The sequence below is a fragment of the Oncorhynchus gorbuscha genome, linkage group LG04 (genome assembly GCF_021184085.1).
Source record: "Oncorhynchus gorbuscha isolate QuinsamMale2020 ecotype Even-year linkage group LG04, OgorEven_v1.0, whole genome shotgun sequence".
Taxonomy (NCBI): domain Eukaryota; kingdom Metazoa; phylum Chordata; class Actinopteri; order Salmoniformes; family Salmonidae; genus Oncorhynchus; species Oncorhynchus gorbuscha.
This window is the reverse complement of record NC_060176.1, coordinates 61,505,532-61,518,332: the sequence shown is the minus strand read 5'-3', so window position 1 is coordinate 61,518,332 and position 12,801 is coordinate 61,505,532. Positions and strand designations below refer to the sequence as shown.

The following is a 12,801-nucleotide window of genomic DNA, read 5'->3' as shown; positions in this document are numbered from 1 at the left end:
ACTTTAGAACCAAGCATTCTATTCCTCCAAGTTATTGAGTAAACACAAACGTGACATTGGCACAGTGTGTGGATTTTCTTATTTAGCTGTTCTCATAAATGTGACATTCCCCTATGACGCAGTGTTACCAACTTACACTTCTGTTTTCTTAATCATAATCAGTACAGAAATGGACTATTTTCAGAGTGTAAAATATGCAAAGGGATCCCCTGGTCCTTGTCATGCACAATCTCTAAAATATTTCCTGTTGTCTGACTTTGTGGTTACATTTTTACAGCCACATCCATCAGAGTTAACATTTACATTACATTTAAGTCATTTAGCAGACGCTCTTATCCAGAGCGACTTACAATGAAACAAAGTGGCATGGTTAGGCTGTTGAAGTGACAGATTGTGCCTTTTAAAGAAGTCCCATATCTGCAGTTTGTGGGATGGTCAAAAGTCAAATAGGCTTATTTGATTTGAATTGGCTTCTAACATGTCATCAGATCATCTATTTCGGTATGTAATATGTAACCAAACAGTCAACGTTTCTAATCTACACAGGAACGCAATGCTGAGGATGCCATTGAAGCCCTTAAAGAGTACGAGCCTGAGATGGGCAAGGTCTACCGCCAGGACAGGAAGACCGTTCAGAGGATCAAGGCCAAAGAAATCGTGCCTGGAGACATCGTGGAGGTTGCTGGTAAGTTGGCCCTGTCTTTCTCAGTGCTGTAGGATGCATTAAACCCACATCATTTTTTGTGATTCAGTCATTTGGCTTATGAATAACCATTATTTAAGATTGAAGCAAAAACAGTTCTTAATCTTCGTTAGGAATAAAAGGACACTCCTTCTAATCTATTTTCACTTAAACCAGCATAGTTTGACTCCTCACTCGGGTACATTTTATTTTTAACTGGACTCGTGAATCCAGGCATGGTTAGGCTTGCATTTTAACAGAGAAATCTAATTTAAATTGCCCTCTCCCCCAGTCCCACTGCAGAGGTGACACGCTACATGAGAGGTGTATTTTGGGATGTTTCTATTAACCCATTGTCCCAAAGGACTAGGCACTAGTGGTGCTAAGGACCTCTCGAAACACATGAGCATGTTTCCTAGGGTGCTAAACTCACGAAGGTACACGGCACACCACCATGACGAGGCTCCCATTGTGTTCAACCATAGCGCCATGCTAGCACATTCCCATTGGAGCCGGTAAACTGAACCTCGGAGTAGCTCATCTCTCACGTTTCCTGGTATGAGCCTGGTATGACTTACCCAGCGAGAGAGACGTTTCTGATTGATTTTCAGAGGAATTGTGTCCTGAAAAGCATGTGGCTGCAGTGCAGCAGGGGATGGACATAGATGTAGTCGACTGATGTGCAGTAAAATACTGGAGTCCTTGAAGCGCTGATGTTATCATGGTACTTGGTTTAACCCTAAGCCACTGAGGTGATACTGTGATTTTCTGTGCATAGTGGTGGGTTTTATTTTTAGCCTGTCTAGATTATGGAATCATGGTGTATTTATAGCAGGCAGTGACGGTAGATCCTTTCTGGGGAAAATTGATGCTGTGTATGACGTGGGACTCCAAACTCACCTTGAGAAGGGCACCGGCAGCACAGTGCATTTGCTGCTTGCTCGTTTCTATGAAACCTATTGTTTTAGAGTGACGGAACATTTGGTTTGGGGGTTCATGTTTAACAATACCTTCATGATGGTATGGTTATCAAAGTGGGTCCTGGATGTATTAGTGCGTGTTCTGTATATTTGCCTTTATTTGTTGCTCAGAAATCCTTGGCTGGTCCTTGCTGTGTAAAAATATGATTGAGTATAGGCGTCATTAGTTGTGTAGAGTGAAGGTCGCTTATGGTTTTGCTGTATGTTTGCTCAGGAAAATGACTGACGGCCTTGCTCGGAAACCAGACTCTCTTCAAGGGAACAGTTGGCAAAGCAGATATTGTCAGAGTGATGCATTGTGGAGGCTGTCAGGTGGAGATTGAGAATGTCACCTAAGCTTAGAGAGCACATTGGGGAAATCCTGCAGAGCCTTTTCAGATTGGTTTCTGTGAGGCTCCTTTCTGAATGTTTGCCCAAATCCCCAGTGTGAACCCCTGCCATGCAGGAAGGCTGGTCATGACGCAGATGCCAGCTTACTGCTGAGGCAGAGGACGCAGGCTGCGCTGACTGGCTGAGCTGTGAGCAGAATACTAAACGGGCCAATCTCTGGCTCTGCCTGTCAGGGTACCACTGTGTGCCCTGACACAGCCAGCCTCCCGCTCCACTTGTCGATGTGTTTATTACACATAGCTAGTAGTCATCAACATAATGTGTCTATAGCCAGAGGTGTTGCAGTTCCACAGGACTGAGGAGAGTCTGGTCTGGTCCCTGGCTGGTGTATGTTCAGTACAGTAAGGGCCCAGATACTGATGGGGCAAGTCTGTGTGGGGGGGGGCGCTTCTATTGTTTGGACACCAAGATGACCTTGTAGGGAAGTTTGTGTCAGTGGTGGATCGCGATCTCACCCCCGCCGACCTCCAAGCCCAACACACAGAGACCCTACCCATCACTACTCTCCATGGCCTGGGATTCCAGACACTCAGCATGGCATTTTGTGTGGCCTGCTGTGGGGTCTTTTGGCAAGTGTCTGGTCCAACCAGGTATTTGCTGTCCCCAGCTTGTCTGCTGGCGGCACAATGGCTGTCTTGGACTTAGATGAATAAGGTGGAGGGATCTGTATGTTACTGCATCAGCATCCCCTTTTCAAGTTCAATCTGCTGTTCATTTAGCCCTGGGCCCGGTTTCCCGATAGCGATGGAACTTAGGGAGTGTTATAACAATGCACCTTTCCTACAAGGGCTGAAGATGTAACATGCATTTCCATAAACACCCCGTAGAGAGAGTGTTTAACAAGTGAGTCATTGGAGCATGTAGCAACTGATAGGATCGAAAGATCAGATCAGCTTTCTCCATTCAAATCTTACATTAGTATTAGAATTGTGCCACAATACTGACGACGAATAAGCTCCTAGACATATTATCACCTATGGCTTCAAATATTGAGGTGGCTTATTCTAATGCTTAGCCTATAATAATGCACTAAATCAAGATTTGGCACAATTTTACGCATGTTTACGCATGTTACGCATCATGAAGTGTATAGAGGCAATTTTTATACAGTAGCCTACAATTAGCAAAATAGAGCTCAATATTATTTAAATATATAGTGTCTTCAAAGTAATAGATTTTCTCACCAATCTACACACAATACCCCATAACGACAAAGTGAAAATGTGTTTTTCAAAATAAAAATGCAAATTTATTAAAAAATAACAAATTTACATACAGTGGGACAAAAAAGTCTTTAGTCAGCCACCAATTGTGCAAGTTCTCCCACTTAAAGATGAGAGGCCTGTAATTTTCATCATAGGTATACTTCAGCTATGACAGACAAAATGAGGGAAAAAATCCAGAAAATCACATTGTATGATTTTTTAAATTAATTTATTTGCAAATTATGGTGGAAAACTTTTATTATTCACCAAATACTTATTTATCTCAGTACTTTGTTATATACCCTTTGTTGGCAATGACAGGGGTCAAATGTTTTCTGTAAGTCTTCACAAGGTTTTCACACATTGTTGCTGGTATTTTGGCCCATTCCTCCATGCAGATCTCCTCTAGAGCAGTGATGTTTTGGGGCTGTTGCTGGGCAACACTGACTTTCAACTCCCTCCAAAGATTTTCTATGGGGTTGAGATCTGGAGACTGGCTAGGCCACTCCAGGACCTTGAAATGCTTCTTACGAAGCCACTCCTTCGTTGCCCGGGCGGTGTGTTTGGGATCATTGTCATGCTGAAAGACCCAGCCACATTTCATCTTCAATGCCCTTGCTGATGGTAGGCTTTGTTACTTTGGTCCCAGCTCTCTGCAGGTCATTCACTAGGTCCCCCCCGTGTGGTTCTGGGATTTTTGCTCACCGTTCTTATGATCATTTTGACCCCACCGGGTGAGATCTTGCGTGGAGCCCCAGATCGAGGGAGATTATCAGTGGTCTTGTATGTCTTCCATTTCCTAATAATTGCTCCCACAGTTGATTTCTTCAAACCAAGCTGCTTACCTATTGCAGATTCAGTCTTCCCAGCCTGGTGCAGTTCTACAATTTTGTTTCTGGTGTCCTTTGACAGCTCTTTGGTCTTGGCCATAGTGGAGTTTGGAGTGTGACTGTTTTAGGTTGTGGACAGGTGTCTTTTATACTGATAACAAGTTCAAACAGGTGCCATCAATACAGGTAACAAGTGGAGGACAAAGCACTGTTTAAAGAAGAAGTTACAGGTCTGGGAGAGCCAGAAATCTTGCTTGTTTGTAGGTGACCAAATACTTATTTTCCACCACAATTTGCAAATCAATTCATTAAAAAATCCTACAATATGATTTTCTGGATTTTTTTTCACTCATTTTGTCAGTCATAGTTGAAGTGTACATTTACATTTACATTTAAAATTGCAGGCCTCATCTTTTTATGTGGGAGAACTTGCACAATTGGTGGCTGCCTAAATACTTTTTTGCCCCACTAAGTGTTCACAGCCCTGAGTCAATACATGTTAGAATCCCCTTCGGCAGCGATTGCAGCTGTGAGTCTTTCTGGGTAAGTCTCTAAGAGCTTTGCACACCTGGATTGTACAATATTTGCACATAAATAATTATTCAAGCTGTCAAGTTGGTTGTTGATCATTGTTAGACATAGATTTTCAAGCAGATTTAAGTTACAACTGTAACTCGGCCACTCAGGAACACGTTGAGGCTTCACTGTCTTCTTGGAAAGCAACTCCAATGTAGATTTGGCCTTGTGTTTTAGGTTTTTGTCCAGCTAAAAGGTTAATTTGGTCTGTTTTGAAAGCAGACTGAACCAGGTTTTTCTCTAGGATTTTGCCTTGCTTAGCTCTACGCGGTTTCTTCTTTATCCTAAACTCCCTAGTCCTTGCCGATGACAAGCATACTTATAACATGATGCAGCGACCACTTTGCTTGAAAATATGAAGTGGTACTCAGTGATGTGTTGGATTTTCCCCATGTATAACGGTTTGTATTCAGGATATAAAGTTAATTTCTTTGTCACATTTTTTGCAGTTTTACTTCAGTGTTTTTTGCAAACAGGATGCATGTTTTGTAATATTTTTATTCTGTACAGGCGTCCTTTTCACTCTGTCATTTCGGTGATTATTGTGGAGTAACTACAATGTTGGTCCATTCTAAGTTTTCTCCTATCACATCCATTAAACTCTAAATGTTTTAAAGTCACCATTGGCCTCTGAGCGATTTCCTTCTTCTCTGGCAACTGAAGTTTGGAAGGATGCCCGTATCTTTGTAGTGACTGGGTGTATTCATACACCATCAAAGTGTAATTAATAACTTCACCATGCTCAAAGGGATATTCAATGTCTTGTTTTATTTTTACCCATCTACCAATAGCTGCCCTTTTGAGTCATAAAAACTTCCTTGGACTTTGTGGTTGAATCCGTTTTGAAATTCACTGCTTAACTGAGGGACCTTAAAGATAATTATGAGTGGGATACAGAGAGTCTACCAAATTGTATTTATATGTTTTTTACAAACCATTCAAATGAAAGTACTTGTTTTGGACAACAACAAAAAAACACATTATTTGAAATACTAGATACTCAAATACACATGTTTTTGAACCCAGGTCTGGTATCAACCAACAGTTATTAAGCCACTGCAATTTTCTGAATGTTGTTTTTACATTGTCCTCGCGTTCAAGTGGCAGCTAATCCTGAGGCATGTCCTGCATTGACTGCTGGGAATCTGCGCTATGCTGTCTTGTTCTAGAATTGGTTGTAAAGGGGAAGACATGCTGGTCTGACCCTGGAGAGACTCTTAAGCGGAGCCACTAACAAGGAAGAGGCTGACAACGGGAAACATTAGTACCCTTCAGAGTTTCTTCTTTCAGAATACATTACTGTGGTCAGACTGTAGCATTGTACACAGCTTCTCATCTTCACATGTGGAACAGTGCATTAGAATATTAAGAAGACTGCTGTGTGGAGAGGGAAGGCAGGACGAGTTATCAACACCCTTTTCATTAAGCTAAGTAGAGGGTTTAATTACAACCTTTTCATGGTGTTAATGGCAACAATGCACTGGGACCGGACATCCAGAGTGGTCTTTAGCGATCCATTTCAATGTCTGAATAAAAATATTTGTCTAGTGTATGATGTGTCCCAGCATATAGAGGCCATAGAGAGTTTGAAGGCATGTTGACCCCTGACCTCTGCTCTTCCTTCCTATCTCCCAGCAGAATGCTGTTAGTCGGGCAGCATCTGGTCTACATCTCACACAGCATAGGCCGCTGGTCTTAATCTAGGTGTCACGTGGCTCCGTCGCAGTGTCCTGTTGCCACCGCAACCAAACCTGGCCCAGGACAGGACATGGTGGTCTGTTTGTAGTGTACTGTACAGTCCTACACACAGCCCTGTTCTGTTGGTTATGAGAGGAGACTGGAGATCTCAGTACACCCACTGAAAACAGGAAGTAGAGATTAAAGCCAGACACATGGTTGTTACTCCAACTAGCTTTAGGCTAGTGTTCATGGTCTCTCATGCTCTGTTTTTCCTTTTCTAATTTTCTCTGATTCAACAAGTTCTTTGGCCTTTTGAATTGTTAGTGTACTGTACACTTGGTTAGTGGTGAATGCTTTCTAGACAAGAACAGCTGGTTAAGAGCACTTGAAGAGTTCTAGGACGTAGTTCGCCGCCAAGTGCTTCTAAAATAGCCTAATCAGAATGAGCTATTTAAACCTTTTGTTGTAGCTGCCATAAGCACCTGCATCCTCAGGATTGTCCACAGAGAAACCTGCCGTGTCATGCAGTCATACACAGCAGGGCCTGTGTCAGTCTGTCAGCGAAAGCAGTTTTTCTGTCTTCTTAGTGTGGCAGCCTTGCTTGGACCCACTCCACAGTTGTAAAGAAGGGCACCCCTGGAAGTCATGTCTGGCACTGGTTCACAGACTCTTCTGTCTGTGCCGCTTGTTGCTACGCGGCCTGTCTCAATCTCCTCCGCTTGTTGCTACGCGGCCTGTCTCAATCTCCTCCGCTTGTTGCTACGCGGCCTGTCTCAATCTCCTCCGCTTGTTGCTACGCGGCCTGTCTCAATCTCCTCCGCTTGTTGCTACGCGGCCTGTCTCAATCTCCTCCGCTTGTTGCTACGCGGCCTGTCTCAATCTCCTCCGCTTGTTGCTACGCGGCCTGTCTCAATCTCCTCCGCTTGTTGCTACGCGGCCGTGTCTCAATCTCCTCCGCTTGTTGCTACGCGGCCGTGTCTCAATCTCCTCCGCTTGTTGCTACGCGGCCTGTCTCAATCTCCTCCGCTTGTTGCTACGCGGCCTGTCTCAATCTCCTCCGCTTGTTGCTACGCGGCCTGTCTCAATCTCCTCCGCTTGTTGCTACGCGGCCTGTCTCAATCTCCTCCGCTTGTTGCTACGCGGCCTGTCTCAATCTCCTCGGCGTGGAGAATCACTTGTTGGCAAGCCCTGGGGTGAAAAGGTGTTCATGTTTGAGGAGACTTTTGGCCTGGTACCAAGTAGGATGTTGACTTAAAGGGATAGCTGATGTATTCAATAATATAATATAATAATATATAATAATAATAATAATAATATATGCCATTTAGCAGACGCTTTTATCCAAAGCGACTTACAGTCATGTGTGCATACATTCTACGTATGGGTGGTCCCGGGGATCGAACCCGGGACCAAACACACTTCACCCAGAGCAGGCCTGCAGACCTGGCTAACTGCACCAGGACAATCTTACGTGTTTTGTACCCCCATAAGGACATCAAGTGTTATTGTAATTGGCTTTACTCCCTGTAGTCACCAGTGTTTCTTAAAACATTTGAATGTGTCTTGGGACAGGAAGTGTTGCACAACCCTAAGGATGTGGCCGTTATGGGGGGAAACGTTTGACTGTGGTCATGTTTTCTTACAATCTGACGCCAAGCTGAACTGAATTTTGAAACTCCTCCCAAATGTGTTATCTTTCTTTGGCCTGTAGATAATATTCTGTAACTGTTTGCCTTTGTCTGAATAGCTTTCAAGTGAGCCTGATGATAATTTGATGCTGCAGCCCATCCAAGGCCAATCCATTGCATACTTCCCTCTGTGAGTTAGGTCTCCTGACCTTTTCAGAAGTGAAACACATTGTTCCACATTTAGACAGTTGAAAGATGCCATTGAGCTCTACACAATTATTTCTGAGAAAAGCTGTCTGTCTCTCTCTCTCTCTCATGATTGGCCCATTTCCACTGATGGTCCAGAGCTCCTGGCACCAGTGTCAGCATTAATATGGCCTGACACACACACCCAACTGCTCGCATCTCTCTCTTTCTCTCTCTCTCTGAGCCAAGGCCTTGTAGGTGTTGAGGCTTGTGTGTCTAGCTTTAATATGTGACAGCTTAGGGACACCCGCTTGTTAATTTGAAGGTTTGAAAACAAGGAGTTTGAGGTTAAAGCGTGTACTGTGTGTTAAGCGCCACTCCTGTTGCGTCAATGAGTTTTGGAAAATGGGGCTTCATGTCTGAGTGACAGCAGCTGTTATTATCTCCTCCACCTCTTCCTGTGCAATGGGGAGGACAGGAAAGTAGCTGGCATTTAAACCAATCAATCAAATATTTTCTAAAACCTTTTTACATCAGCAGTTGTCACAAAGTGCTGAAACAGATACCCAGCCTAAAACCCAAAGAAGCAAGTAGTGCAGAAGCACAGTGGCTTGGAAAAGCTCTCTAGAAAGGCAGGAACCTAGAGGAACCAGGCTCCGATGGGTGGCCAGTTCTCTTCTGGCTGTGCCAGGTGGAGATTAGAACAATACATGGCCATTAAGGCCAGATCGTTTGGACAGCTCATTGGGGGAACATATTTAAATAGTTTTCCCATTTTTGGCTGTGCGTATTGTTCATCCCATGCTATTTTTCTCTCCTCTCAAGGGCACAGGGGGGGGATCGGATTAGTTTACTGTCTGTTCAGTCCTGAAAAGGAATCCTGACGTTCATGAACATGTTTCTCTTCCCTGGCTTCCACCAGTCTCCCTCAATCACCCAGATTGGCCATATTATTCCAATACTCACTGTGTGTCTTGAAAAGAAAGGGCATGATTGAAGGACATTGAATACATTTGAATACCATGTTAAGTCTCCAGGTCTGTGAGAGCCAATATATGTGTTTTTCTGTAGAACTGTGCCCTGCAGCATTTATGTACTAATAGGTTGCAGAATCAGGTCGCCACAATTCAGATGTGGCCCAAATTGTCTGTCTCCTTTGGGAAGGGCCTTTTTATGGCTCACCGGTCCTCTGTTTCCTCATGCTGCTCTTGCTCTCCTCTCTCCACTACAATATAAGCCCAGTACTCTGCCTCTGTGTGGCACAGCAAACAACCCTGAAATGAGCTATAGTCTGTCAGTTAACACTGATGCTGAATAAATGACTTCTCTATTTCAGAGAACGGCTGGGTGGTTTTCAAGGTCCAATGATCTAAGCACTCTGCAGGATCGATTATTTTTTATAATGTTCTGCTTTTAGTATTGGCTTCGACTTGAATATGACTTTGCACATCCACAACCAGTTTACTTGTCTTGAGACCTGTAACTGTATAGTATCTGTTGTGTGCTGCTACAATGACTCGACGTTTATGGAGGTCATGTGAATTATCTGTCTAGTTTTCCCTGCTTGCGAAATGTGCAATGCATCATTGTCCCGTCTATGATGTTTTTAAATCTGTGTGCCTCTAATTCTGTCTTTTATGTCTGGTTTCCCCTTCGCTAGTTGGAGACAAGGTTCCTGCAGACATCCGTCTTACATCCATCAAATCTACAACCCTGAGAGTAGATCAGTCCATCCTGACCGGTAAGACACACGGCTGTTTGCTGCTTTGTGTTTTTCTATACCGAACAAACTTAGGCTACTCTACATCTCTAGTCAAAATAGACAAACTGTCTTACTCCAAAAGCATAACAAAACTCTCTCTTCCTGTGTAATGACATTGTATGCTAATGTCAGGTGTTCTACAGCTGTCTTTGCTGAGTATGAGCTCCTCAGAGCCTGCAAGCATATTGTATGACTCACTTTTAATTGTCGCCTGCCACATGTTTATTTGCCTGTATTCCACATAGGCAAACTTGAACTGTTTATTCCTCCTCCAGAACCAAGTTATTCCAAACGTCATTTGATTGGAGAGTCATGTCCCTAACACATCACCTCCATAGACTGGTAATATTGTAATAGGCGAGGAATGTAGGAGTCCGTTCAAACCCAACTGCTTAGCCCCACCTCACAACAAAAGTTTGTTTTACTTTAGCTTATCAAAATAAGACTTATTAATAATTGAATAACATGACACTGTTTAATTAACCGAGTTCCCTCCTCTGAGTCTAGAGCCAGGGTTTCCACTTGATCCACATTATGATCAGAGGCTGTGCCCTGCACCATGTGCACCAAGAGCCATGAATGTTACACATTGATTGTGGAGTGGGAGTCTATGATTTGAAGTTGATAAGAGTTTTTCCCCGAGGCTTTAGACACAGCCAAAGGGAAATCGGTGTGATACGTGACCTGCGCTGCTCTCTGCTGTGATTCCAGGTGAGTCGGTCTCTGTCATCAAGCACACGGACCCAGTGCCTGACCCTCGAGCTGTCAACCAGGACAAGAAGAACATGCTCTTCTCCGTAAGCAACACTCTTCTCTCTTCACTCCTTACTGCTCCTTGTAGCGGCTGTGTGATGATTGAACTCTCCAACATCAGCTCGTAGTTTTGAGATTCTCCTTCAGTCACTTGTTTCAGTCAAGCTCAATGGAGTTGAAGAACATGCTTGATGCAGGTATCCCTTAACTTTCCTAAACGTCATTAACAAATTATGCCAGCATCACTCAATATCAAAAATGTACTTAGAAATACAGACCCTGCTATTTTATTTTGGTTTGTAAATATAGTTAAATATTCTATCTAGTCTGCTCTCCTCAAGCGTGTGTGATTTGTGTGGCCATAACGTTCCACCTTTGTGTTTTCAGGGCACCAACATCTCGTCTGGCAAGGCTATTGGTGTGGTGGTGGCCACGGGTGTGAACACTGAGATTGGTAAGATCCGTGATGAGATGGCAGCCACTGAGCAGGAGAAGACCCCCCTGCAACAGAAGCTGGATGAGTTCGGGGAGCAGCTGTCCAAGGTCATCTCCCTGATCTGCATCGCTGTGTGGATGATCAACATCGGCCACTTCAACGACCCCGTCCACGGAGGCTCCTGGATCCGTGGTGCAGTCTACTACTTCAAGATCGCCGTGGCCCTGGCTGTGGCCGCCATCCCCGAGGGTCTGCCCGCTGTCATCACCACCTGCCTGGCCTTGGGCACCCGCCGCATGGCCAAGAAGAACGCCATCGTCCGCAGCCTGCCCTCTGTGGAGACCCTGGGCTGCACCTCTGTCATCTGCTCCGACAAGACCGGCACCCTCACCACCAACCAGATGTCTGTCTGCAGGGTGAGTCTGGTTGGTTGTTTTACATGCTGACTGGACAGGGAAGTCTGCCTCTTGCGTTACTTTGCTGTGACACTGTTTCAGAGTATGTTTATGTGTGCAGAAGGCTCTTTTGTAGTGGAGAATCAAGAGTGAGATGTGTTACAAAGAGGTGGTTAGGCAGCGATGCGCTGCGGCTTTGATAGACAGTCAGCCATGAGGTGTTCATCCGTGGTGCTCTTGCATAACTGACCTTGCGTCTCCGCTCTGCGGAGCGTCCAGTCCCTCCCACTTTCTGAGTGGCACCCCAACACACCTACAGCTCTTTCCCAGAGCAGAGAGACATTTCATTATTCATGAGCATGTTTGTTCTCTTTTTGGTGAATATGCACAGATCTTTGGAACTGCTGACTCCACTCCTTTAAACTTTGACCTGTTGCATTATTTAGTAGGTCTATGTCTATCAAATGTTTCTGGATGAGAGGTTCTTTATTTGGTAGCGGCCATTTATTTCCCATAATACATTTTGTTTGAACTAGCATTCCATGGGTCTCTGGTCTGTTTTAATGTATGTCCCTCTGTAGTCACTTCCTTTCACCTCTGGTGCAGACTGAAATTATTAGGGGAAATGGGATGTCTAGTTAGTTGCGCAACTAAATGCATTCAACTGAAATTTGTCTTCTGATTTTTAACCCAACCCTTCTGAATCAGAAACTTCAGGATTTTGACAATGAGGCTTTTTAAAAATCTACTTCCCTGGAGTCTGAACTCGTGGATACCATTTTTACGTCTCCATGTCCAGTATGAAGTTAGAGTTCGCTCAAGTTTATGGGTATCTGGTAGCACAGGGCTCTCCAACCCTGGTCCTAGAGAGCTTCCATCCTGTAGGTTTTCACTCTAACCCTAATCTATCACACCTGACTCTAATAATTAGCTGGTTGATAAACTGAATCGGGTTCGTTACAACTGGGGTTGGACCTACAGGATGGTAGCACTCCAGGAGCAGGGTTGGAGAGCCCTGTGCTAGCGGATACCCATAGACGTCCAGCCATTGCGCTAACGTACGTTAGCATTGGATCACGAAACTACAACTTCCTTCATACTGGATGCATAACATAAAACTGGTATCATGAGTTCATCTGACTCCGGGGAAGAAAATAAACGGCCTCGTTACCAAAATCCCGAAGTATCCCTTTAATCGACGTCCATGTCATCGGCGCCCAGGGAGCAGTTGTTGTTCGGATGCATGATGCCATAATACACTAGTAAATGATATCATATCCTACTGTACATATCTCATT

At 44.3% G+C, this 12,801-nt stretch overlaps 1 protein-coding gene across 2 annotated transcripts in view; it reads left to right on the top strand.

Annotated features, from left to right (window-relative positions):
• The window catches only part of LOC124034418 (sarcoplasmic/endoplasmic reticulum calcium ATPase 2-like), a 31,370-nt gene that overhangs the window by 7,528 nt on the left and 11,041 nt on the right, over positions 1 to 12,801 (top strand). For both annotated transcript variants that reach the window (XM_046347609.1, XM_046347611.1), the window contains exons 5-8: positions 547 to 685; positions 9,818 to 9,898; positions 10,631 to 10,716; positions 11,060 to 11,524. In XM_046347609.1, the coding sequence (XP_046203565.1) occupies positions 547 to 685; positions 9,818 to 9,898; positions 10,631 to 10,716; positions 11,060 to 11,524 (771 nt within the window). The remainder of the gene's footprint in view (positions 1 to 546; positions 686 to 9,817; positions 9,899 to 10,630; positions 10,717 to 11,059; positions 11,525 to 12,801) is intronic.